General features: G+C 38.8%; 1 protein-coding gene across 1 annotated transcript in view; it reads left to right on the forward strand.

Annotated features, from left to right (window-relative positions):
• The window catches only part of LOC118819951 (rap guanine nucleotide exchange factor 6-like), a 118,959-nt gene extending 94,863 nt beyond the window's left edge, over positions 1–24,096 (forward strand). The window contains 12 exon segments of the mRNA XM_036587984.1: positions 2,084–2,295; positions 4,154–4,277; positions 5,746–5,769; positions 7,037–7,254; positions 9,097–9,276; positions 10,118–10,258; positions 10,997–11,128; positions 12,173–12,383; positions 15,417–15,901; positions 18,172–18,215; positions 18,217–18,445; positions 21,009–24,096. Of these exon segments, the coding sequence (XP_036443877.1) occupies positions 2,084–2,295; positions 4,154–4,277; positions 5,746–5,769; positions 7,037–7,254; positions 9,097–9,276; positions 10,118–10,258; positions 10,997–11,128; positions 12,173–12,383; positions 15,417–15,901; positions 18,172–18,215; positions 18,217–18,445; positions 21,009–21,031 (2,023 nt within the window). The 3' untranslated portion in view covers positions 21,032–24,096.
• The last annotated feature ends 1,053 nt before the right edge of the window (positions 24,097–25,149 follow it).

Raw genomic sequence — 25,149 nt, forward strand, 5'->3', positions numbered from 1 at the left:
ATTAGTTCAAAGTCAGTTAATAACAAGTTAATATTTTAGGGTTAACGGTTTGGGACCACCACTTCCCAATAGGAAGTACCCTATAAATGATGATTTTGTGTATATGTAGCTCATCTCAATTAATGCTTTGGGGTCAGATAGATCGTAACATAATCCTTGTAAAAATCCAGGGTCTGAATACTTAACCCCTTGAAATCTCAGGCTTATTACATACTAAGGCTTATTATTCAGTAACTACAGAGACTTCAGTGCAAACTGGTTGGGCTGTTCTTAGGTCATAGGAGTGTGTAGTAAAACTATTTTATGGCCCTGGCCATTTAAGAGGTTAATGTTTTTAAGTAGTTTTTAAGTAGCTTTCTTTTTTTTTACTGTGGGTCCTCACTTTAAACTAATTCAGTAGAATGATCCATATATTGTTTGGATGATAAAATATTTTTTAACAAGGTAAATTTTTGGGCATAGCAAATTATATTGATCTTATTCAGCTCCTTAAAAACACAGTTGAAATGTACGTACCAAAAGTTATGGTAACACTTTAATTTGAGCGGTCCTTTGTAGATGATTATTAAACTCACAACAGAGCATCAGTAACACATCAGTGAAATGGCAGTAGTGCAGCATCTGAATACATTGAGGTACATATCTTGAAGATGTACTGTTTATACATTACTTACATTAAGTTGTTGTCTTGTTTATATGTTATATGAAGTAGACTTAATATGTTACTTCCATTACACAAAACCTAACCTTACCTGACCTTACCCAAAACCTAACCCTAACCCAGGCCCTAAACCTAATCTTAACCAAAATCTAATCTGGTTAAAGTCCACTTACAGAATGGTGTCAGCAACATATCTGTAAAGATATTGTTACATGTTCAGTGACCTCTCAAGTTAACATATACAGATAAGAATTTCAGCATTCCAAATAAAGTGAAAAACAACTAAAATCGACAAACTGTAAACAAATTCTGTTTGTGCCGTTAATTAAAAATCTCTTGATAATCTACTGAATGTATTCACTGCTGCTACATTGATATGTTGTTGGTAAGTTACTGAGAGTATGTTGAGTGTTTCATTTAAAAAAGAACAATCAAAATAGTGTCACTAAAGGTATTTGTGATAACAAAATAATGTTTTACCAGTAATTACAAAGTGATGTAAAACAAAGTGTACATACGTCATACAGTAACAGCCTGCGACCTGGTGGTTGGGAACCTCTAACGTAAACCACTGAAAAACTGATGACTGTTTCACATTGTTTTGTTGTTGAAATTTCTCTCTCTCTCTCTCGCTCACTCCCTCAACTCTAAACACTACATCCAAAACCATAATGATTTCATCCTTTTTTATTGATTGTATGCGGGAGCTCCAGTGGCTTTACCATTGCCCATTGCTACACTCAATCCATATCACTGTTACTGTTGTCATGAGTGGCAGCTTCTCAAAAGGTAGTGACATCATCTGAATTGCTGCTTGTTTACAATAGATATTTAGACTCAGGCAGCGTCTCATGTGGCCTTGAGCAGTGGGCTGGAGAGCGTAGCTCTGGGAAATGTCTCTCTCTCTGTGCTTGGGCCTCCAGGCCTTTTAGTCATGTGACACAGGAGCATCTGCCTTCAGTTAGAGGCTGGATTAATGGCATATGAAGCTGCATGTTCAGTATTCATGCAAGCTTGTCATATTGAATAGGATAGCATTCTAGTAAGCTGCAGTCCAAAACCACTCACTCTGACAATAATGACCTGAGTCTGGTTCAAACTGTCTTGCCTTGATGTCATTAGAAAGATCTGGGAACATTTAGAACATTTCATTTTCTCTGGTCTATGATCTTTCATTATTAACAGGTTGGTGCTCAACATAGAGCACTTAATGAAGTAAAAAGATGATCAAAAGATCCAAGTTAAAAGAGCTAGTCAGCCTTGAACATGAATGTATATGGCACCATCAGATGTTGTTTTTTATGTTTGTTGTCAAATGGGTACACGTTCTGCTAATGTTTTAACATGGAAAAGGACATTTGCTTATTATCTGTATGGTCTGTGTTTGTTTTTTGTTTTTTTTTTTTGTTTTTTTTTGCTTAGTGGCTTGAACCTTTCCCCAGTGTCCAGGCTACGAGGCACATGGGAGAAGCTCCCCAGCAAGTATGAGAAGTTGTTCCGTGACTTGCAGGATATTTTTGACCCATCACGTAACATGGCCAAATACCGCAACGTCCTGAGCAGCCAAAGCGTACAGCCACCCATCATCCCGCTCTTCCCTGTAGTCAAGAAAGACCTCACATTCCTGCATGAAGGTGTGTAAATGCAAAATGGAACGTGCAAGATTCTTACACATTTACCGATCCAACCTAACATAGCTAATCATGACTCACAACTGATACCTCCTAGCTTTTATTTTCTGCTGGTAAGGCTGAATGATATGGACAAAATACTAGCACAGCAATTAGAATGCTACATATTGCAAATGTTATGTTTTGCAATATAGAAAAACGTATGAATATATCAGAAAACAGAGCTACTTTAAAGATTAGCCTTTTGAAAATTTGTCATTTTTGCCAGTTCCACATGCTAGGGCTTCGTCAGTGGTGGACAAAGTAGGCAAATCATGTACTTGAGTTAAAGTAGAGATACCCAAGGTAAAATATTACTCCAGTAAAAGTAGAAGTTCCTCCCTTTAGACCTCCACTTGAGTAAAAGTACAAAAGTATTTGCCTTCAGATGTACTAAAGTATCAAAAGTAAAAGTACTAAAAGATTCATTATGACTTTAATGTTCTATTATCATTTTTGTAACAAGAGTCTTGCTTTATCAACTCATTTTAGGTGAAAATACTCCAGTGTCACTCTTGGTAAACCAGTCTTTTAATAGAATGTCATTAATTAGTGACGCTGATGTCTATTAAATTATCATAAGCACAAAATACCGAAGGCAAACAATGTCCATTAGATAGAACCAAGTGGCTCTGACATAACCTTTTCATTAACAAGCAAACTTTCGGTTTAAGATTTATTTGCAACTTAGTTACAAGTTTAAGTTAATAAAAACTTTAAGCACAGGTTCACAAATGAGTTTTCCTTTACTAAACTGCATCTGTAGGTCTCTGTTCATAAACATAAACTAGCAAAAAAAATTTACTATAAAATGAAATCGTGTTTGTATAAATTCAGAAAAACGACACGAGATATATATATATATATATATATATATATATATATTTTAATATCTGAATACTCCTCAGGCAAATTTTACAAAATGAGTAATCAGGGTTTTATTTGCCTTCATATGTTTTTCCATTTCTTACTTTTCTGCCACCCCTTTGGCTAGCCTAATGGATCTCACTTCTGCAACTCAGCTCACTTCCATTTCTTGTTTTGTATGGCAGCATTGCCTAATGCCTACAGAAGTGAAGATAAGATGAGGAAGTCACATGGCATGGGGAAAAGTACGGTTCTAATCAGGAATAGTCAGAGTAGTCATTTATTATGCACAAGACATCTGTTGAATGTTGAGTCACTGAAATGAATGAAGCATGTGAATGGTGTTTCTCAATAGAGTTATGAATATGTTTCTCAGAGCAGGGCTGGGAAATGTGACAGTATATATCGTTATGATAAATTATGTCACAATACAGTATGCTTTGATGAATAGATTGTGGATATTGTCAGCACTTGTAGAACACTGAACAACTGCATGTTTCATTATAAAGAGAGCAAAATTAGTCCCAGTTAACTTTAGTGCAAAACAGTATGTGAAATATGAAATAAAAATTAATTGTATTCATAGTTTGTGATATTATTCAAAATGTAGCAATATTTTTCTCTGTTCCAACTGATCACGTCTGAAAAATAAATATTGTGACATGTCATTTATTGTCGAACACTTCTGACACAAAAGACATGGTGGTACAGTGTCTTTCAGAGTGGTGATAGAAGCTTTATCAAAAAAGGTCAACACTGAGCACAGCAGTATTGTGCTAATATTTTTGGTGTAAGTTTTACTGCTATCTATATGCGGCTGTGTCTGGCCTGTAAAAGCAGTAAGGAAACTCAGTTTAACTGCATTATAATTCACTGGAATAATAATTCAGTTTTATTTTTATTCCCTTTCTTTTCATTTTGTCGTTTCTAATTCTCACCTTTTCAAATCACTCAGGAAACGACTCCATTGTGGACGGCTTGGTGAACTTCGAGAAGCTACGAATGATCGCCAAGGAGATCCGCAATGTTGTGCGCATGACCTCCGCCAACATGGACCCGGCACTCATGTTCCGTCAGAGGTTTGTGTCTGTGTTCATCTAACAAACCTCAATTACAGTGATAATTGGTTGCCACACTCATCCATCAGTGTCTATGGATGCTACATTATAATAAAGCAACCAGTGAAGACTTCTTAGCCTGATTACACAGAACATTTATTGTGATTACATGCACACAATAGCCCAACTAAGTTCTTAACCTGAGAAACTAGACCAAACCGAGATGTTTAAAAAGTACAAAAAGTTCTGTTTACAGTTATATTTTCATTTACATGCATGTCAGCATATTCTGACTCATGTTTATTTTGACCTCATAACCCAGAAAAGTTCCACGAACTGAAGCGACAGTCTGTGTTGAGAGCAGGTTCATGTTCATTTTGTTTTTTTGTTGTTTGAGCTGCTGTTTATGGAAAATAATGTTCTCAAGCTTTATTGGTTTTAGCACTTGAGTGGCTAGTCCTTTTGGGTTTTAATATTAAGGTTTATGAATGGCAGATTGTGCTTTATGGAATTTCTGTTTTTGCTCTGATGGAGTTGGTACAGAGAATCGTCACATTTCGCTGCTGTTGGTATCGGCTACCGCAGTTTTTGTATCATGTGACTCTACATGTGACACAAATTTGGATTTTGTGTGACCGATAAGCAGCTGTTGTACTGAAATCCAATATCCGATTTATCCGATCCGTTCTACATAATTTCATTCAGGTTAAAATAGACCTCTTACAGCAACGCCATCAAAATGCCTGTGACTTTGTTTATGCTTAGTGTTTTATTTCGGAGGACAAGTCAGACGAGCATGGGTAGTGTTTGTCTGTTTGTTGTGTGAACATTTGGTGAAGCATTATTTTACATATGCTGTAAGGTTCCACGACCTGCTCAGACTAATGTAAGATACAGGCCACATTAAACAGCATATCTGTGGACATAGCCTGAGTTAGACCAATGTCATGCGTGTAAACAATGATTATTTCTGGCGCTGCTGAGTTTGGTGCAACAATATCTCACTTCACTCTTATGCTATAAATAATTAGAGTGTTAGGTTGTTGAGCAAAAAGCAAACTAGTTGATGCTGATGTTGAACTGTTACTTAAGCTAGCCTTAGTAATAATCTTGCAAATAAGACCCTTACTAGGGGACAACAAAACACTTTGTAAGTCATTTTGGATAAAGGCATGCCATAAATGTAAATACCAACAATCTTGTGGTTTATAAAGCTAACAGTAACTGAAACACTGGTGCTGGTGGACTGGGCATACGTGTGTTATTTTTGCATCATTGGAGCTTCCGTAGGCACCGCACATTCTAGGATGACCAGAGAGTGGCCCCAGATGGCGTGTAAAGTCTCTGGTGGTGGTTTTCTTTTCTCTCCCTGCTCTCATTAAGCATTCGTGCCTGTATGTTTGTGGGTGAGTGAGGATGTGTCCTCTTTCTGATTTTCTCTCTGCCCTGCTACCTTCCACTCCCTCCCTTTTATGGTTCTTGATTTCAGGAAGAAGAGGTGGAAGAGTTTAGGGTAAGTCTTTCTCTCCTTGTCCAGCTGCATCCATGCATGCCCTGTATGCATCATCGTCATTAACCCTGTCATACCCATTCCTCCTTCCTCATGTACAAAAATAGGCCCCAGCTCTTTCATCTGCAGGATCCAGCAATGGCTGTTCCATCATCTTTATATTTTTATTTTTGCGATTTTTTTTGTTAGTTTCTGGGCATGATGTCATTGACTGGTTTGGACAAGACCCTGGTTGCATGGTTGCATTAAGTTGTTCTGCTCTGGTGTGCAAAATGCAGATGAACTATGTGTGGATGCAGAGAATGCCATGAACTCAGTTGTTTACTTTGCAGCTAGACAAAGGCCTGAAAGCTTAACACCCTGAGTTTCCTTCTTCCTCATGCAACATGGCTCATTCAGTATTATCATGATGGCAAACATTAACTAATGGAGGCATAACCTAAAACCAAGGAGCACTCATCATTTCAAATTTAAATTTTTGGTAATATTTTAGTTTAGGGTCCCAAGCAAAACCTTTCACTTCAATTGTTGAGATGTAAACAAAGTCATTTAGAGTGGTCTGAATGGCGCACTGCACTGCTTAGCAATCTGATTTCTTTACAGTGGTGGTGTTAGGAACCAGGGGTCACACAGTCTGCAACACAAATATAACTTTTCATTTACTTTCTAAAACCTGAGTCTTCAGAGTTTTACACTGTATGTAATGTTGATAATGGTAAAAAAAAGGGGTTAAATATGAAAGAATAGTGTTTTCTTTGGGTTATTTAACCCTACATGTACCTCTCCACCATGAATGTTCTTAAAAATAAGTTTTAGGCCAAAAATGTATCACAAAACAATCATTAAAATATTGTCACAGACATCAGGCAATGTTTCAGTAACCTTTTCATAAAATAGGGCTTCTGTGAGGTAGCTTTAGTAAGTATTAAACATTCTGGATGTCTGGTTCCTGTCACCAAAACTGTAAACAATTCTGACTCAGTAAATTTCTGTTGAATACAGCGCATCAAAGCAACTTTGTTTATATTTTAAACAATGCAGAAAATTTGAAAAATCAGTGGAATTCAATTTTAAGTAGGAACCTGCAAAGTCCTATCAATTTTCTAACCAAAATGGCATGCTAATTACTTGACTTGTTACTTCAGTTGGTGTTTATTTCTGTTGTTTCTTTCATTCTTATTAACCATGTAACGGCATTCGGAGGACATTGTACCTACAGTAAAGACATCTCTCCTCCTTCTATATAAACAAGCCACATGTTCTTCTTCAGGTCCTTGAGCCAGGGCAGCACCAACTCCAATCTGCTGGATGTGCAGGGCGGCCATAAGAAGCGCGTGCGACGCAGCTCATTGCTCAATGCCAAGAAGCTGTACGAAGACGCACAGATGGCCCGAAAGGTGAAGCAGTACCTGGCTCATCTACAGGTGGAAACAGATGAGGAGAAGTTCCAGATCATGTCACTGCAGTGTGAGCCTGCCTATAGCACCTGTGAGTATGCAACTTACTGAAACGACAACTTGGACGTGTTGTTTGAGGTGTATCTATAGGTGGCCTGGTAGTAAGACACCCTAACCTCTATGGAGAGTAAAAATATATTTTTATACTATTTATAAAGCACTTATTTTGTTATGTAGCCAAGCTTATAACAGTAGAAGTGGTGTTATATAAAACTGTTTTTAAAAAGGTTCTAAATAGAGCCATATACAACACATACTGCACATTCTGAAGAAAATCTAGCAAGAATGCATTAACCTAATCTGCTTTGAATCTGGAATATTAACTGGCTTCCATTTGGTTAGTTCAGTTTGAAATGAGGTATGACTTTGAATCTCTGTATTTTATAAGTTGTGATATTTTTTTTTCTTTAAAGGTGAAATTTAGCACCCCCCTTTTGTTCATTATTTATCCAGTCTCAGAGGAAACAAGATTTATCAGAAGTGCCCTATTATTATTTTCAGTTTGGGAGAATCATGTAAGTCTTTAGTTTTCAGCTCTACCTCATGTCTGTACAAAGAAGACATGCACCGACTAGTGGAGAAAAAGTTAATTGCAGTGTGTTTCATTTCATGAAATCAGCTATACATATCAGCTAAGACTATTGTCATGGTCAACCTAAAGTCCATTTAATAATTCTTACAGATATCCAAATGTCAACATTATGTCAGACTGTCTGCCTATCTTAAGAACCCCATTGAACCCCCTTTATGTAAAAAAATGATTACAGTTAGCTAAATTGTTAAAGTTGAGTCCATCAAGCGCTTTGAGTTAAACTACTATAAACATTTTTATCTTTCTGATCCATGTTAAATATTAGCAAGCTAAGTGTCTGGTAGCTGATAGCAAAATTTGTTCCTACTTTGTTTGAGGCTGCTTTCACTTGCAGAGGGCTTACATTTCCTTATTACTATGCTTTTGGCTTTTTTCTTATGGCATTTACAGTGGCCATCGAGTCTGTATCTCTCACTGATTAGCAGACTCCCACTGTTGAAACGTGCATGTGCAAGCTGAAGTTTCATGGATGCAGAGTTGACTGATATTTCAACAGCTGTAAATGCTGCCATAAAGAGGCATATATGCTGTCCCAATATTTACTTAATAATAAATACCTAGTTATATGAACAGATAGGGCTGGGCAGTATGGCAATATTTATTGTGATAAATTACATCACAAGATGCTCTTCTGAGTATATTACGGATATCTTTATTACTTAGTACTTAAAGAACAATAACCGACTGCAAGTTTCCATACAAAGTGAGCATAATTAATCATGATTAATTCATTTGATTCAATTAATTAGATTCAGTGCAGTGTGGTGTGGTACAATAATGTGTATTCATAATTTTTGAATAAATTTTAAATATGGTATTAATGGTTCTTTTTTGTCTGTTCCAATTTATCAGACACAAGAAAATATTGTGATATATTGTGTGTCGTAATATTATATTTTTTCACATAATCCACTTCCATGAACAGATCACATACAAAAATGGTAAAGCTGGGTTTCATACTGGCCCCTACTCCTGTATGTAGTGAACTACTGTCTACAGAATGAAAGGAGACTAGACTCATTAGAACATTGGGACAGTGGATTCTTTTGGTAGAAACACAACACATTTCAACATTTTAAACCAACAAAATCTAGAACTTACTAAAGCATTTTTAAATATTAGGGATTTTGTGGTAGATAGATATTAACCCATCTGATTTCCACTATCTTGTCCCTCCTGGTGTACTGCTCTCTGTTTATCAATGTAACTTTCTCTTTATGTTGTATTCCCAGATGTGCATTAGTGCTTGAGTGAGCTAAACCCTTTCTCCTGTCTCTGCAGTATCTAAGAATTTGAGTGAAAGGAGGTCGACCAAATCAGACATGTCTCCTGTGTCTATGCGCTCCACTCCGTCCTCCGCCAAGTCGCAGAACCGCGTCTCTCAAGTACTACAGGTCCCGCCTGTCAGCCTCTACCCGCTGCGCAAGAAGAGCATCGCTAAAGACCTGGCGGCCGCACACAGTGAGTACACTCACGTGGTTGTTGCCATATTGTGATTATTTTTGTCGTTTGTCTCCCTGCCCTTTACATTTTAGTGTTTCCTCTGTTCTAGCAAACCTATTTCAACTTAGGGTTTGCTAATTAGCTGTTTAGCAAATTTAGCTAATTAAAAACTTAAAAAATAATGAGGCTGCGGGGCTCCAGGACCTGGGCTGGGAACCAATGCCATCATCTTCAGCAGTGAGGCGCAATCCAAATGAAACATGGTCGGTCTTCCTGCTTTCTCTTTATGCTGGTAAAGCCTGCCCCCTTCTGGCTGTATTTTGTCATTGAGTTTGAAGAATCTGAAATTTTGAGAATTTGATGACTGAGGGGCTGGGTGCCAGCATTTAATGTGTCACTGCTAGCATAGTTGACTTTTTAAATGTGTGTTTGTATTGTTGTAATAACTTAAGCAAGTGTTAATAACTTCAGCAACACTAATAGTACACTGTACTTTTTGACCCACTTTGACAAACTTAACATTCACGTGTTCTGAATTTAATGCTGTGGTCATTCGGCAACATTGAACAACGTTAAATATGTGGCTGCAGGTTTTCATTCCAAACAAACGGGAGCTCATTTGGTTCCACTTGTTAAATCAATTGGTCAGTCTTCAGACGTGATCATATGAGCTTCTGCTTTGCTTCAGTGAAAACCTGCAGCCCTTTGTGGATAAGATTGGACCAGAGCTATATCTTTTATTGAGATTTTTTTATAAGAATGCAGTGTTTGTGTTGCAGATAATGAAAAGAGAACAGGTTGTGTGTATTGTGTGTGATGGGCGTTTGCTTGTTTCTAAGCAGTTCTCTGTGCTCTACAGACTCCAGCTCCCCACAGGTGGTGAAGAAAACATCTATCTCAACAGAGGAGTGCAGTGGAAAAAGGACTGAAGATGCTACATCCACTGTCTCTTCCCTTCACTCCAGCCCCACAGTGTCTCCACAGGGCTCTCCTCGCAAAGGTGAAGCCACAAACTCATCCACTTTCCTCATCCATTACAGTAATGTCTTAGCATAAAAATCAAATTCACACAGTTTGTCTTTACCTCAAATGTAGTCAATCTGTCAAGATTTGTTTGGTGTTTACTTCTATCATTTTATGACATACTGTTACCTATAAAGAAATTTAACAGAAATAAATATATTGTATATTTAAAAACTATAGTAGTAGCAGCCTACCGAGGAGCTTTCTATTTTGTCTGTCCATTTTTAAAGATAACAGTATCGTATAGGTGAGATGGGAACTTGAGTAACTCGTACTTGGCACTAAATGATTTGCAACTTGATTTGCAGCTTGATAAGGAAAATAAAACCTAACATTTAGTCCTACCAGCCTTGCAATGGCATTCTCTAGCAGCTTGCAGCAGTGTCAGGTTCAGTGTAATACAAGTCACAAGCCTTTTAGTCTAACCTTTGTTTAGAAAAAGATTCAGTCTAAACGACAAGACCCACATGCAGTAAATGTGTTGTTTAAAGGGTCTGACAAAACATGAGTTTTAAAAGATTGGTTGCTAATTGGTGGGGAATAAGCTTCCATTACTGGTTAGCTACATTAGCCTCATAGCTCCAGTGCAAAAGTAAAGAATCTTCATCAAACATGTCTTGGCTGATCAACTATGGTTGGAGTAAGAGGGAAAATTGTTAAAATATGAACTTGAGCTTTTCCTTCATTCTTGGATTATGCTTATTTCTATTCTCAGTAAACGCAGCCAAATCACAAGACTCTGGTCAGCTGAACCTATCAGGCTCCTCATCGTCCCTGACCAGCGAGGCCAATGCCAGGGCTGGAGGGAGCAGCACGGTGGGAGGCGGAGGCCGAAGCTACGGTATAGGTGGGGCTTTCCTCCACAAGCAAATCCAGAAGATGACCCAGTGGGTCAGCAGGAAGGAGAGTGATCAGGCCAGGCTTGAGCAAATAGAGACAGGCTCAGAGATCCAGCTGCAGTGCTTCAGCAGAAAGTACAGGCTTTCACCCTTCAGGCTGTTGAGAGAGAGGAGCAGGTCCAGGGGAAGGCAGGAAGAAGCAGGAGAGAGCAGCACCAGGGCTAGACAGGGCCCCATTTCAGATGCCAAAACAGCCTAAACACTTGAGCCCTTTGTGGTCACAAAAGCCTTCGTCTGGCTCCACAAAAGGAAGAGAACTGACTCAAAGACAAGAACTTGAAGGGACAGACTGAAGGACAGAACAGAGTGTATATATGTATATGTGTATATATAGTTACAGCAAAGTTAGCAAAAGTACATTTATGCAAATTTAGTTGAACATAAAAATGCCAGAGTTATGCAAAAAACTGCTGATGTCTGTTGTTTATCTTCTTTGCATTTTTGTCAACTTTATCTCTCCCCCGTTGTGGCCTCTCAGACAAAACAGTCACATGCTTACTTAACTGTCCTTCGTTCCTTTATACGATTCAACATTTGCAGTGTTCAGAATTGACTGGGTCATCTGCAGCAAGCCATGTTTCACTACTTGAATGGTTTTCTGTACATTTCGGTGTTTTCCCTGATAGAGCGCACCTGGGCTTGTATTGACAAAGCTTATTAGAGTAGACTGACAGTAGAGTTACTGACAGGGACAGATCCTAGATCAGCACTCCTAATCTGAGATGCTTCAATAATACGAGCCCTGATCCAGCTAACCAACCCCTCTTGAGTTGAAGTCAGTGATGGAGCATTTAATCAAAACTAGTGTTAAGATGAATTTTTTACAGTGTGTTAAGTTTGTTATTTGAGAAATAAAAAGCCTAGTATTCTTTGTGTATTTTTCCAGTCAGTGCTGGCAGTAAGCTTTAAGTTTCCTCAAGATTTCTGCATCAAGTAGCACATGCACAGTCAATGATCGCTTTATGTGTGTGTGTGTGTTTGTGTGTGTGTAGCAGGCTATGCTTTGATGCCATCAGGCAAGTCAGACCAGTCAGATTCGAGCCACAGTGAGATTTCCTCTCGCTCCAGCATAGTGAGTAACTGCTCAGTGGACTCCATGCCTGCAGGCCCTTCAGAAGAGCGATGTGGGGGCAAAGCCAGCAGCCAGCCTGAGACATCGCTACACACGCACCCTGCCTCAGACCACTGCCAGCCATGCACAAGGTACAGAATCTTCTCCTCTTTCTCTGTCATTCTCTCTCTCTCTCTCTCTCTCTCTCTCTCTCTCTCTCTCTCTCTCTCTCTCTCTCTGTCTCTGTCTCTTTATGTATATGTATCAGGTCAGGTATTATTTGGGTGGTGGGTCATTTTCAGCATTGCAGTGACACTGACGTGTTGTGTTGTGTTAGCATTGCAGTGACACTGACGTGGTGTGTTAGTGTGTGTTGCACTGGTATGAGTGGATCAGATACAGCAGTGCTGCTGGGGTTTTGAAACACTGTGTCCAATCACTACCCACTTTATTAGACACACTTTCCTTGTTGGTCCACCTTGTAAAGTCAGAGACAATAGCTCATCTGTTGTTGCACAGTTTGTGTTGATCATCCTCTGGTTCTTTATCAGGACGCTGCCCACAGGACGCTGTTGGCTGGATATTTTTGCTTGGTGGACTGTTCTCAGTTTAGCAGTGACACTGAAGTGTTTAACTCCAGCACCACTGCTGTCTGATCCATATCTACCAGTGCAACACTAACATGCAACACTAACATGCCACAGCCACATCTGTGTCTCTTTAGTGACACCACCCAAATAATACCTGCTCTGTGGGGGACCTGTGGGTGTGCTGACCGTTGAAGAACAGGGACAGGGGGCTAACAAAGTATGCAGAGAAAGAAATGAACTAAAATCTTTAGGTGTAGAACTTCAAAGTGCACCTGTATAGTGAGTGGACCTGATAAAATGGACAATGAGTATAGATAAAAGGTAGGTGCACTTGATGAAAGGCGCTTTATATCTCTAAAATGGTAACTTAACAGGAGAAATTTCATGTTTTGAAGCATTTCTGTTGGTCCATTCATCACAAAAATCTAACACAGACAAAGGGCAATGATCATTATCAAATTCTGGAGCAAAATAAGAAACAATTTCAGAAATAGAGACTAAGATTTGTATCTACATCTTTTGTTTTATTTGAGAATCCCATGTGCTTTTTACATTGTGTCAAAATTTTGTGACAAATGGTCCAGTATGACTTACTACAATACATTGCAATATAAGTTAAAATTGTTTTTCCCTTCTCTTGTAAAATTTCTTTATTTTGAGATGTAAGCTTTTGTTCTGGCAGTGGTTAACTTAGTTCCACAAGGTAAAAATCCTTCCCATATATTAGGAGATCATTAAGCTGTATTCTTAATACATAGGTGCTTCTGCTGGGTGTTTCCTCAGAGCGTGACCTATCATCAGAGGAATGGGCTGGATGATATAATTAACAGTCCTTGATTTTTTTTTACCAATCAAATATCATGTAGTTATTTTTTAAAGATATCACCAAGGCCTAGTTACTATACCCTGTTTCTGGACTATGTGTATAGAGTGGCAAGAAAGGCTGCTTTGCTTTATTTTGCCAGCAGCACTGCATAGGTATGATAGTCTTGTCTGTGTGAGAGGCAGCTAAAGAGAGCAGACAGAGAAATAGTTTCTTCACCAAATACACGTTCCACTTAATAGAAAATGAATATTAAAAGAAAACATTCAGGGTCACATACATGATAACAGCGCAAAATGAGTCAAAGTGTGTGCTCTCAATGCATTTAACTACTATGCATAGTAACTACTATGCCTACTAATTGCCCCATGTTTTTGAAAGACACAGTGAAGAAGAGAAGCAAAAAAGTGCATATTGTAGCTCCTCACTTATGTTCACCTGTTGGCACAAGTTAAAATAGTCTTATTCTGTTGGTTTTAAATTTCAGCAAATGTTCTGTGTCTCTGTCTTGTTGACTGCTGCTTGTATTAAACATAAGTCTAACAACCACAAGCTTTAGAGACTACCATTTATTTATGCCTGGTTTTAAGAACCTGAAAAAATCCAGGTAAAACATAGCCTAAAAATAAGGCTAGGCTAAAAACTTCAGTAAATCCAATTCACTCATATGCCAGGTTTGTACATTAAACTCTGAAAGAATGCATCCGGTGTCTGAAACTGCTGCAAGTTTTATCTCTAGCTCTCAGTGTTGATACTTTTATGTGAGGGTCAGTTCTCCAAACTGAGAAACGTCTGGATCAAATGGTTTGATTCTTTGATATTTATCTACCCATCCCTAATCTCTGTCCCTGCCTGCCTCAGTGCGGTCTTTTCAGTTATGTCCCAGGCTATTAAAAGAATCCTTCCAACACAAATGCATTAAACAGGGTGGTTTTATTAGGATTGCATGTTTTACAGTATCCTCTGATGGATTAACAATGTATCTGTTTTTTTATATGAGCTGTTTTTATTTCCTGCCAAGGAAAGCGTTTTTGTTTTTTTGTTTTTTTTTTAATTGAGAGTCTGTGAATTGAGCTCTTTCACAAGCTGCATCAAATAAACCGTTAATGATAGGGCTTCTGTGTACCCAGGCAGCTTTTCACAGGGTGTTTTAATATCTCAGACCAAGATTCAGTCGATTTATTGAAATTTTGTTTATTTGTCACTGTAGTAAAACATGCAGAGTGAAACCAGCTCAGCTAAATAGGTTTTCATGATCTCAGGCAAAGGCTGTGCACAAGTAGTTTGTTTCACAGCCACGTTGCCAGGCATATAAATCCTAACAAAAAAAAGAAAAAGTTATTGCTTTGATCATAACTAAACAAGGCCTGGAGCATACAACGGTGCCTCCAAACTTATTTAATTGGAACACATAACCTTGCAACTTAGGTGGCAAGGTGACTAAGGTGACTATAGAAAGCAGTCTTTGTCTTTGCCTAGCTATGAAGTGTGGACAAAGCCACAGTACTTTGACAGTACAGTCAGATGTGAGTAACTGCTGTCAGTCTTTTTAGTTTTTCTGTTGTGCCTGATTTCAGTATTTTGAAGAAATATAGACATTAAGGATGTAATTTATCAAACAAAGAGCAAAATAATCAAGATCATTTTAGCAATTATCAAGCAGCACCAGTAAAACATCTTGCAGTGGTAACGTTATATTTTCTGCGTTGGTGTGTCGTATTTGTGCGTTATCTTTTTTTCTTCAGCTCACTATAGATTGTTTCTTTTGGTAGTTCATCCTTGGTGAGGCACTCGGTGACCAGAGGTTCCACCTTCACTTCTTCCACCAGCACTGAGGAGCTCACTCCTGACCACACATCTGTCTCGGAGGCTGCAGACAGTGGTCGTGGCAGCTGGACCTCTTGCTCCAGCAACTCCCACGACAACTTTCAGAGCCTTCAGGCTCAGAGGGCTTTGGACCTGATGAACCACAGGCACCCTCCGATGGGCGGCCCAATCGCAGAGGTGGAGGCGGGGCCAGCCTGGCCAGAGGACCGGATGACCAGCAGGAGGCATTCCGGGGACAGCTCGGATCTAAACCACTCCAGACAGAGCTGGGCTTCCTCCAGCTCGCTCTCTGACACTTATGAGGGAAGCTATGGCACCATTAAGCGCAAAGCTGCGGAGCACTCGGGTCAGGGAGAGACCGCTAACGGACAGCAAAGCACAGACCCTGCGTATAAAACAGTCACGTCAAGCACAGAGAAAGGACTCATAGGTGAGAGTCTTTCGGCAACATCTGAGGAGGTGGTGCAGATGGTCCCCTGCAGATGTTGTGTTGTTACGAAAGGCATCAGCAGATTTCATTCCCATTTATCCACACAGAAATGGCTCTTAAATTAGCCATTTCATGTAACACTGCTTTAGAGGAAAAGAAGCTGTGTTCCTCTTTTGGCTTCTGCTGCTTTTGAGCCTCTGCTTTTTAACTCTCTTTTCAGGACTTTTAAGGCCTTTACACACCAAAAATGACAGAAAAAAAGATTTGAAAGGTCGTTTTTCTTACCAGAAACTTTGCAAGAAACACCATTTGGCACATCCTAGGGACATAAACAGTAGTTGAATACTCTGATAAACATTCCAGGTGCCACTACTCAGATAGTGAAATTACAATATAGGATTCATTACATTGCATCACAGGAAGACACAGTGGAAAAAAATATAACCTACAGTCTAGCAGTATCAAGTTCACATTTTAACCAGGCTGTAAAATGAGCCGATTTTGCTTGTATTAAACAATTTTGCACCTACAAAACACAAGTGCCTTAATGTGATGCATTGTTCAGGACCTGATTGAGCAGTCTATGATCCTCCTGTTAACTAGCAGGAGCTCCAGTATTAGCTCTAGAATTACCACTAGCATTCGCTCTTGTGAAGTCACAGCTAATGTTACTCAATCGTCTGCCTCATCCGACACAATAAACTACAGATTCAACTCACAGTTGTTAAAAGATTTAGCCATTTTAAAAACTAAAACATATTTTAAAGTGTACATCTTTGTGGACTGATAAATTTCCCTTTTTCCAAGTGCTACCACCAAATTGTGTAGGCCTGTCAAATGATTACCTTCTCTAATCAATTACATTCATCTGAATTGCTCAGATTGGACCCCACAGATTTATAATTCCATAAAAAAAAGGTTATAGCTCATCGGAGTTGGGTAAAATAAGCTTCATTAGAAAGGTTTCTTTCAGTAACTCAATAACATTATTTTAACATGTGAATGCAGGGTTCACATGAACTTGAACATGAAAATCACGTAATTTCTGTAGAGTGAATGCAATTTCCAGTTTTTCATTACCAACGTCCAGTAAGAGCAACAGTGACTACGTTATATAAATATTTCACATATACAGTCTGTGATTTCAACTCGATAGTAACTTGCCGCTCGTTACGGTATAAATACAGAAGAGGCTCCTGAGGTGGAACCATACCATTCCACTTTGCTTTTGTTTTTGTTAGTTTGCTGCTTAGGTTTGCTGCGAGAGCATTGTAGTCTGTTAGGGGCTGAACATATTGCTTTAAAAGTAATTTAAAAGCTAAGTATTTGAACAAGAGGGCTACAATAATTTATCATGTATTAATACATTCAGTTTGACAGCCATAATATTTTAATCCACAACATTTTCGCATATTTTTGTGCTGTGAATAAGAACTATATTTGGCCCATAACATATACAAAAATATAAAAATATCTTTTTTTTTTTCATGTTGTCAGCCCAAGTTTTTCACTTTCACACAGTTAGCCGAGTATCTGTTCATTAGTTCTTAAAAAAATGTAATTCATGTTAGAAAAATGTTAGTCATATTAGAAAAGTGAAGGGAGCGCAGAGAGTTTCACCGCTTCATTCAGGTGGAACTTTATAATGAGCGCTTTCGCACATATTTTTGGATATCTCTAACCCAATTTGAGTTGCTAGCCCCACACCTGACAAAGCAGAGAACAAACTTCCAGTAGGCTCTGAGCAACGACTAGCACTCTGAATAAAAAAAAACTCTGTTCTTTTATTGTGCTGTGATTACTGTGTATAATAACATGATCATCAAATTAAGTAACAGGTTTTTACTGTTGATGGTTATTGCTATGCCACTGGCAGGCACAACAATGATGAGTAGAGTTGATGTCGCCTGTGAAAGTTACAAACATTATAACTTATAACAAATAAAATAATGTAGGATGAATAAATTGTGTTCGGTGCGTAAAAAAGGCCTTAATTGTGGAACAAAACAACTGCTGCAAGAGAGTAAGCACCAAACATACACGCTAGCCATAAATCTGCTGCTGCCTTTCGCTGTTGCATGTTGTGAATGTGTTTTGTTTTTATTTCTTTTAAGTGGTCTGTTATTTGTGAACATCTCATTTATGTGCTCCATTTTTCTTTTTGTTTGCTGTCTGTTTTTCCCCTACCCCTCTGGACACCGTCACTCCAACCCCTTCCCTTCCTTTCCCCTTTTTCCTCCTTTCCCTCCTTTTTTCTTGGCGGTCGGCAGTGTACTGTGTTACCTCGCCCTGCAAGGACGATAGGTACAGGGCTCCCGCCCCCGACTCCTCCCGGCTACCAGGGCCTGGCCTTAGGCGATGAGGGAGGAGCGCTGCGGCCGCCGCATTTAAAGCCGCCCGACTATAGCGTGGCCTTGCAAAGGTCCAAGCTGCTCCAGAGCCCTGGCACCCTGGCCGATGCGCGAAGACTGGTGGCCGGTCAGCGTGGCTCCCTCGCACGGCCTCCCAGTGTAATCCTCCAGGCTCTAGCAGATAGCGAGGAGGGTATGTGCTTGAAAAGCCCCGAATCAGCATGGCAAGCATGGCATGCCTGCTTGCTGCTCGATACCAGTTCATGCAATGTCAGTCAAAAGTTTGGACACACATACTCCCTGAAGGCTATTCTTTATTTTTCTTAGTTGCTTAGTTGGAAGAATAGACATTCTGCAGTCTGTGTCAGGCCCATCTATAAGCTGGTTTCTCTATGGAGAAAATGAATGCTGTTTTGAAAATCATTGCCATGTGGTAAACAAAAATGTTCCGAACCTAATATGTTTTGCTGTGTATACATTTTTCTGTCAAATGTCACTGGATTCTCTGAATTATGAGATTGATAAGGAGTCCCCCCCATCACTCAGTGCATTGCTAGCCAGCACAGGCGTCTGTTAGCTGACGTAACAGAACTGGTGGTTGGCACTTTCCTACAAGCACGTTCAGCTGTCCAATGACATTGCATTAGCAGCAGTTCGAAAAGTGTCTCACTTCACAGGTTTTGGAGGAAGCTTGTGATAGCATTCCCGTCTTAGCGCTGATGGTGTTGTACTAGTGGGTAGAATTGGAAGATCAGGAAAAAATACATTAAAATTTTTTTTATAGACTTTCTTTTTCAGTGGTAGCTTGCTTGTAACAGGTACATGGCGTTATTCATATTTCGACTGCTAAACACGCTCCTAATTCAGAGGATCCAGTGACATCCTGGATATCTGCTTTGGAACATTTTCATTTACCACAGAGCACAGAGATAGCGGCAATTTTCAAAAGCATCATTAATTAGAGAAATCCACCAGAGTTTCTTATATGGGCATGATGCTGACTACAGAATGACGAGTGACTTCAGAGGTCTACAGTAAAGATACCGAAACTATGAAATAACACATTTAAAATTATTTATTGACCAGCATAGTGTTAGCGTTAAACAAACAAAACTATCTTCTATTTTGAATTCTTCAAAAAGCTTCCTTTTGCTTTGATGCAGTTTTTTCATGCTCTTGGCATTCTCTCAAGCAGCTTCTTGAGGAGCCACCTGGGCTACTTTTCCAACATGCTTTAAGAAGATACACATATGCTAAGACTTTTTTTTTTGTCGTTAAACTACTTGTTGGGGGCCTTTCTGAAGTTATTTAAAGTTTTGTTTTGGAAAGAAGTTCATACACGAGTGTCAAGTTTGTTATTTATTTGTATTTGTCTTAGCAACATACCTTTAGATTAAATGTCTTAAGACTATAAAAAACATACATTCAGTCAACAGTGTCCTAACTTTTTACTGATATTGTATGTGTCATTTTGAGTTGGGCTGACTTGAAATGAATCCATATTTTCGGGTCATAAAGGGGAATTCCACCATCAGCATTTCTTTGTAATTCGATCATTGAGATGCAAAGAAAGTAATTCAGAGTGGTTTGACATCTAATTGTTCACTGTAGACAAAATTGCCAACTCCAATTTCTGTACTGTGGTGGTGATAGGAACCAGGGATCATGATGTCAGCATGTCTGCGTGACATAAGCGTAATGTAAAACTCAAACTTTATTTTTAAAACATTGCATCACTTTACCTGAAAATATGACCATACATCATCTATAAGGTGAAGAATATATAAATCCTTCATTTTGTCAGACATGTATTTGGTTTCAGCGTCGCTCCAAAACTGTTTTGCTACCACATCGTGGCCATGCTGCTCGCTTATTTCCGGTACCACCATCTGTTTTCACACATGCACAGACTGAGAAATCCGAAAGAAATCCGAGTAAGAGTACACATGCACTGAGAAATCCGATTACTGAGCTGAAATCCAGCTCTATCAGATTTCTTAATCGGATTTCTAGACCTCACTCCGATCTAAGAAATTAGAGTATGCTGTTTACGTGACTATTTGAATAATCAGATAATCCAATTATGATCGGATTATTGAGTGCATGTAAACATCTCAAGCTTCAGGAAACATACATTCCATGTCATAACTTTCTGTGAGGTAAACTCTGTGGCCATATGTGAGCACCCCCAGTGACTAACTTCACCTGCTAACAGGTGTATAAAATCAAGCACACAGTGCAGTCTCCATAGACAAACACGGGCAGTAGAATGTGTCGTAATGAAGAGCTCAGTGGCTTTAAATGTAGCACTGTTATAGGATGCCACCTTTGCCACAAGTCAAATCATGAAATGGTTTTTAGATGTCTGGTTCCTGTTTCTCTAGAACGGAGGAAAATCAAACCACTCTGATCGACTGTTTACATCTTAACGATTTAATAATGAAGATTTTGAAAAATCAGGGGAATTCCCCTTTAAGTTAGAGTCTGCTTGAAAGACTTCAATCTGTAACAGGAGTATACTGTAAGTGCATCTGTGCTCAGTGTATTGGGGGGGAAATCTTGTGACAAGATTCCTTTAAACCAGTCACGGTCCATTGCTTGATTTGGTAAGCTTTCTCTGTTTGATGTGTAAATGTGTTCTGTGTAAGTGTTTTTGTAGTGCACTGTTTCTTGTTGATAATAGTTCGATATGTTTGGTTGGTTTAATGTGTTTAGTCTAGTCTTTCAGACTCGTTTTTTGTCTCTGTCTCTTGCAGATGAGCAAGTGTCAGCGGTGTGACTCCAGCAGAACGTGGACATGGGTCCACAGTGTGAGGACAACTCCATAAGCTAATGCCTTTCATCTAGAGCACACTCCTCACCTCTCCACAGGCAGTGCCACAAAGACTTGTGCAATCCCAGGCTGCTTTTTTTTCTTCTTCTTTTTGTGCCATGTTGCAATCATTTTGAAGCGCTTTTTAACCGTCTTTCACAAAACTGCACACACTAAGACGAGGCTCCATAGGATAATCTTTTCATTTTGTATGCTGTTCTGTGTGTTTTGCAGTACCTTGCTTTGGACCAAGTGGCAGTTTATTCATTTTTTGGCCGATGAACAAAGAGTCTTGCAGAGTTTACATTTTCATTTCTAATTTCTGAACATGTGCAAGAGGAATGAAAACAGAATCTTGAAGATTTGTGAATGCATCGCTAAGCGTGTCTGAAAACTTTTTTTGCTCAACTGTACCTCATCAAATGCTAAGCTCAAAGCGACTCCACCAAAATTACAATTTTCAGAATTTATTACGTATCTTACACCTGGTATTAACCGTCTTGAGGTGATCTGACCAGAACTGGACAGCGAGGTGTAACTGGATTTTGCATGTGTCTTCTGATCTGATCAGATTACTTGACTGGAGGATGGATGAACAAGTTCTTGTTTGTGTATATGTACAGGGCGTTATTAATGTTTGGACCGCATGGACTGCTAACGTAACTTATACACAAATGCAGGAGGAGACGAAGAAAAAGAACTATGCAGCTGCTGTGATGACGCAGCTGATCAGGTGGTCTTTCTGTTGAGGATGCTTCAAATGTTTTATGATGATGTGCGTCTCTGACCACCCCCAGTGGTGGTTTGATCGATCAGGAAATAAGTGATCGGTGTATCTCCCAGACACATTGCACCCTGAGCACACCTGTACTTAGCACTGTCCACTTATGATCAGACCACTCAGGACGTACAGTACTGTGCAAAAGTCAGTTACATCTTTTTCAAGAGACATGCTTTCAGTTTTTCAAAGAGGTCTTCAAGGATATTTTTCTACACCTCCAAAGTTCAGTCTTAGAAGTTGGTTGCACTTTCTACTTCAAACAATCCAAGCGATCCCAAACACATTCAGTGATGTGGACATCTGGGTGGTCAGTCCATTGTTTTTGAGAGCATCAGCAGCTTCTTTGTTTGCAAATGTTCTTTTATTTTTGTCCATTTCCTTTTCTCAGTTACAGCTTCTTGACAGCTACACATTCCTTTCAGGCCCACAGTCCATAGCTGTCTTTTCACAGTGGAAGGATGGACAGAAACATTTGTAGATTTTTTCAAATCTGAAACATGAGTGGGGCTTAATTTTCTCTTCTCTCTCAAAGATCATAACTTGTAATACTGTCTATGTGGTGGTGACAGATTTGCTGATCTATCAGCATGTCTTTGCATGATTCTTAGGAGTCCCATTTTCTCTATATTTGTAATTATTTTTCTTATCTCCTGTTTTTTTTACTTACAAACCTATGACTTTCCTCTTCCACATGCAATGGGATATCTAAGATCTAGGACTTTTGCACAGTACTGTATGTTACTGCCAAGTGTCATAACTGATGTGTATCAGACCAGGACAGTTAGATGTGTGTTCTCATGGCAGTATTGATACATTTCCAGGAGCTTATACAAATGTTATTTCTCTATTCAGAGAAGAGAGTTTTTGAAACCCCGTGATTGCTCAGCATGTGGTCTAGTTCCTGGATGGATGTTTACATAATGGAAATATACAAAGCCAAATGTCAGCCTGTGTTTTGGGGCCAGTTCACTCCTGTCAGAACACGCATTGCTTCTCTAATTTTGTTAGAGAATTCCTCACTTTGAATGTGCATCCTTACTTTGGATTTGTAAGAATGACTTGCTTTTTGTTGCCCTTCTTTAGTCTGACTTTGGAGTTAGAGTAATACAGTAATAGAATTGGGCCTTTTTAACACTTGCGGAAATATCCTAATCCAGCAAGCAGTAGCAGAACGTCTGGACTGAGAGGCAAAACGTCTGGAAAATGTTCAGTTCTCGAGGAATATCACTTCAACAGCATCTCAGGCTATTGCGCATGGCATCACTTCACTCAGATGCTCTAACTGCTTGGTAATTCAGAGACCAAAATTATTAGGTACTTGTGTGGTGCACTGCTGTCTGTATGTCCAATAAACTGTGCTTTATAAGAGTCAGTGAAGATAAAAAAAAAGCTTAGTTGCTGTAAAATATTGAACATTCGCTACTTAATTGCAGCTGACTGTAATGGCACTGTAGAATCGTAATACGTATTAAAATTAGGCATGCATCCAGATCTAAAGGGCTTAGCTTTTAGACGCTGGCCTCTTCGAGTGTGTTTACAGTGAATCCTTACAATTTGTTTACATTGTTGATTGGAGCTAACTGTTGTCTATGACAGATGTTAAACTGAACTTGTTTTACTGTGCCAGGTTGATGAGTTATTTCTTTTTTTAAAGCAATAAGATTTCTGTAGATGCAGCTTCTTTAACTGTTTTGTTGCCCACTTTAAATGTACCTCATGCGCTATCTCAGCTGTAAATGATCAATTCAGTCTGCCACTCGTTGCCGTTGTACATAATTCCAGAGAAAAACGAGTCTTGCTTGTCAAGGGAAAATATATTTATATGCTAGTTGTGCATTTTCATTCCTTGTTAGTTGGACATTTTGTATAGTATTTTAAAGATACTGGTTTAAATGTTGTTGCTTCCTGCAAGTATATAAATAATAATTGTACAGTACATTGTAACTAAACCTTAGTTATCTAGGGTTCAGATGTAGAGGCATTGTATTATACCAAGGGATACAACTGGAGTATTACATTTTTCAGATTTTTTTTCCTTGTATTTTTGTTGTTTTGCCAAGCAACGACTTGAAGATGTTAATGGTAATATATATATGTATAAATATATTCATATATGAATTTTTACATATATTTTTTGCTTTGTTGTAAATTAATGTTCCTGATCATGTATAGTTGAAAAGAGAGCCCTCTATAAAGTCTGTATTTTGGATATTTTGTTAAAATAAAATCCAAGGTTATGATTGTCCCAACACTCTTTTGCCTGGCAGGAATCATATCTTCTTTCCTTCCTCCACCTTTAAACCTATCTACATTGGCGCTAGTTGTCTTAGATTTACCAAAAATGCTAAAAAGATTTTACTTAAGCATTAAAGGTGAAGTAAAGGGATAGGCCCCTTCAAACCTGAATCTAATGGAATGTTTAAAAGCGTTAATTGTTTTGTGTATGTTGCTAATCAAAAACCCTTGAAATACTGTCTCGTGAAGGGATAAGGGGTTTTAGCAGCTTTCAAGACATCTGCGAGACATTGCCTCAAAACAGTCCATGTTTACATGTAAAGCCTGATGTAAAACAAAATCATTTTAAAAATCACTGTTACAAACGTTTTTGCCAGCATTGGGGGCTATTATAAAGGCTGCTCTGTTGCCTCTGTTCAGAAGGACACATGGAAGTCCATAGTAACCTGCTGTAGATATTATCTTAAAGCTGTAGAAAATCAATCAGGTTCCCTCACGTTCCTTCAAAAAATGCAAACAGAGTAATTCACAGTGACTAAATCAAATCAGGGATTGGTAAAACTTTTGTTGACATCATATTTCATCTATATATCTCAATCAATGCCATTTTAGTGGATCCGTTTTCTTTATTTTCACTGCTTTAGGTACAGCTAGTCTGTTGAGGTGATAGGTTTATGGATTCCAATGGTTGCAAAAAAATATACATTTAACCATAAAATGTTGTTTTTTGAATTACCTGAGAGGAAAACCTAGCTGGAAAACTCAATAATGGATCTACCATTTTATTCTGAAGTTCCTGGTTGTGTTTTTGGCTGGCATGTGTTGATGTACTAGTGTAGCACTGGAGAAAAAAAATCTAAGCTTGGGTCCAGTTTCCCACGCTGATGGTCTACAGAACATATTGTACAATTATAGTATAACTTTCCCCTTTTATGGGAATGGGAATAAACGTGATAACTACAAAGTTAGGCCTGGGAATAACCTTACCACTTCGTACATACGGATACTTTTTTCAACAATGGAAATGTACATATATGTGATGGATCCAGGTAATGTACCCAGCCCTCAG

This window comes from Colossoma macropomum, unplaced genomic scaffold (genome assembly GCF_904425465.1).
Source record: "Colossoma macropomum unplaced genomic scaffold, Colossoma_macropomum, whole genome shotgun sequence".
In the NCBI taxonomy this organism is placed as follows: domain Eukaryota; kingdom Metazoa; phylum Chordata; class Actinopteri; order Characiformes; family Serrasalmidae; genus Colossoma; species Colossoma macropomum.